General features: G+C 46.1%; 1 protein-coding gene across 1 annotated transcript; it reads right to left on the bottom strand.

The window, feature by feature from the left end:
• Positions 1–890: 890 nt before the first annotated feature.
• Positions 891–1,722, bottom strand: LOC102194839 (apoptosis-inducing factor 2-like). Its single transcript, XM_005755898.2, has 3 exons — positions 1,551–1,722; positions 1,226–1,341; positions 891–1,135 (listed from the first exon to the last, which is right to left on the bottom strand). Exons 1-3 carry the CDS (start codon positions 1,720–1,722, stop codon positions 968–970), a joined length of 456 nt encoding a protein of 151 aa, XP_005755955.1. The 3' UTR covers positions 891–967.
• Between the last annotated feature and the right edge of the window lie 35 nt (positions 1,723–1,757).

Below are 1,757 nucleotides of genomic sequence, written 5' to 3'. Positions count from 1 at the left end.
CACACACACAGACACACAGCGTGAGGAATTTACATATTTTTAATTTGACTTCTTGAAGTTTTCTGGGTTTTTGTTGTCGTGTGAAACATTGAAAGACCAGACAGAGAAACACAATCTGACACGTCAGCTGCAAAACAGCTTTGCAGTAAAACCTCCTGCTCGGCTCTACCAGAGGCCCGGCAGCTCGAGGGTCCTGCAGTATCTCAGCTGTTCCCAGGACTGCGCTCGTCTTCACAGAGATGTCCGACGTTGTTCCCGGGATCTGCTGGAGTCGTTCTCGCAGTTTGGGAGTCACTGCACCCAGTGCTCCACTGGGACCACCGTCACCTTCACCCTGCACATCTCCTGCAGCTCTTCTCTGAGCCCTTGGTACTCCTGCAGCTTCTCGTGTTCCTTCTTCCCGAGGTTGCTGTTGTTCAGTATCACTACATCTGTCACTACGGCCGTCTCCTGGTCGTCTACCACCACTACGCCCGGTTGGTCCCACAGGACTCAGTTAACCCGTGTTGTGTTTCCTGTAAAAGGCCTTTTTGTACCATTCTGAAATGTGCACTCTCTTTCAGTTTTAGCTCACCTTACCTTTATTTAAGCCTCTGTTCACCACTCACCTTTCCAGCTGTTCATCGGACCTGAACTGCAATAAATAACTGGAAACACGGGCTGTTCTAACACTTGTGTATGTATATCTGCGTTAAACATTACAATAATAAAACTAACGGTTTTGAAAAAATATTAAGTAATAAAATAAAACTAATTTCACTCACTAATACTGGACAGTTCTATTTCAGTACAGAGATAAACTTTAGTATAAAACTTGTACATTAATGTACTTTTTAGAGTAGAGTTTATACTTTAAATCTACGTTTACATGAACTTTTCCATGGCAGTATTTTTTCTGCTGGTGAAGTTCAAACTAAAATGTATTAAATTATTAAATATGAAGATTTGAAATTCAACCAAAAAAGGTTCAATAACAATAACTTCTAAACAAACAGCAGTAAAACCTGGATCGAACCTCTCTGATGAAGTCCTCGTACTTCTGGACCGCCTCCTTATGCGACGCCACCGTGTTGAACTTCCCGGGGAACGGCCCGTCGGTGCCGGTGCACAGGATGAGGTGGGAGTACTGGACCTCCTGCGGCACAAACGACACAGATTCAGCTGCAGCTTCACCTCCTCCTCATGCTGCAGAAGAAGCTCCACAGGGAGCTGCTGTGGTCCTCACCCTCCCTCCCTCCAGGATCACCAGCTGCCTGTCTGTGTCGACGAGCTCCACCCGACCCTGAACGAAGCTCTCGCCAAACGTCTCGGCGTACGGGATGAAGGTCTTCTGAGCAAAGCCTGCACACAGCACAGCACTAATTTTTTTAAAATTAAAATGTGTAAAAATAACATAAATTTTTACAGAAATCTAGAATAAAATCAGCAAACACAACAAGATAGAAGAATAACAGTCGACGAGGTCATCTTAAAGTGAAGATAATATAAGTACCAGAAACTACTTTTAGAACTGACAGGAGAACAGGTGAGGACAGGTGTGCTCATGGTACCTGGCTGTACGGCGGCTCGCAGAGCGCCCAGGTTGTGATGGAAAGCGTCTCTCATGTCGATCAGAGTGAAGCTGAATCCTCGATACTTCAGGTCTTGAGCTGCAGCGATTCCACCAAATCCTCCGCCCACCACCACCACGTGGACACCCTCGGTTGACACCTGACCCCCCATCTCTGCACACACACACACACACACACACACACACA

Source organism: Pundamilia nyererei, unplaced genomic scaffold (genome assembly GCF_000239375.1).
Source record: "Pundamilia nyererei isolate P.nyererei 1_Seehausen unplaced genomic scaffold, PunNye1.0 scaffold04516, whole genome shotgun sequence".
NCBI lineage: Eukaryota > Metazoa > Chordata > Actinopteri > Cichliformes > Cichlidae > Pundamilia > Pundamilia nyererei.
This window is presented reverse-complemented; position numbering and strand designations above follow the sequence as displayed.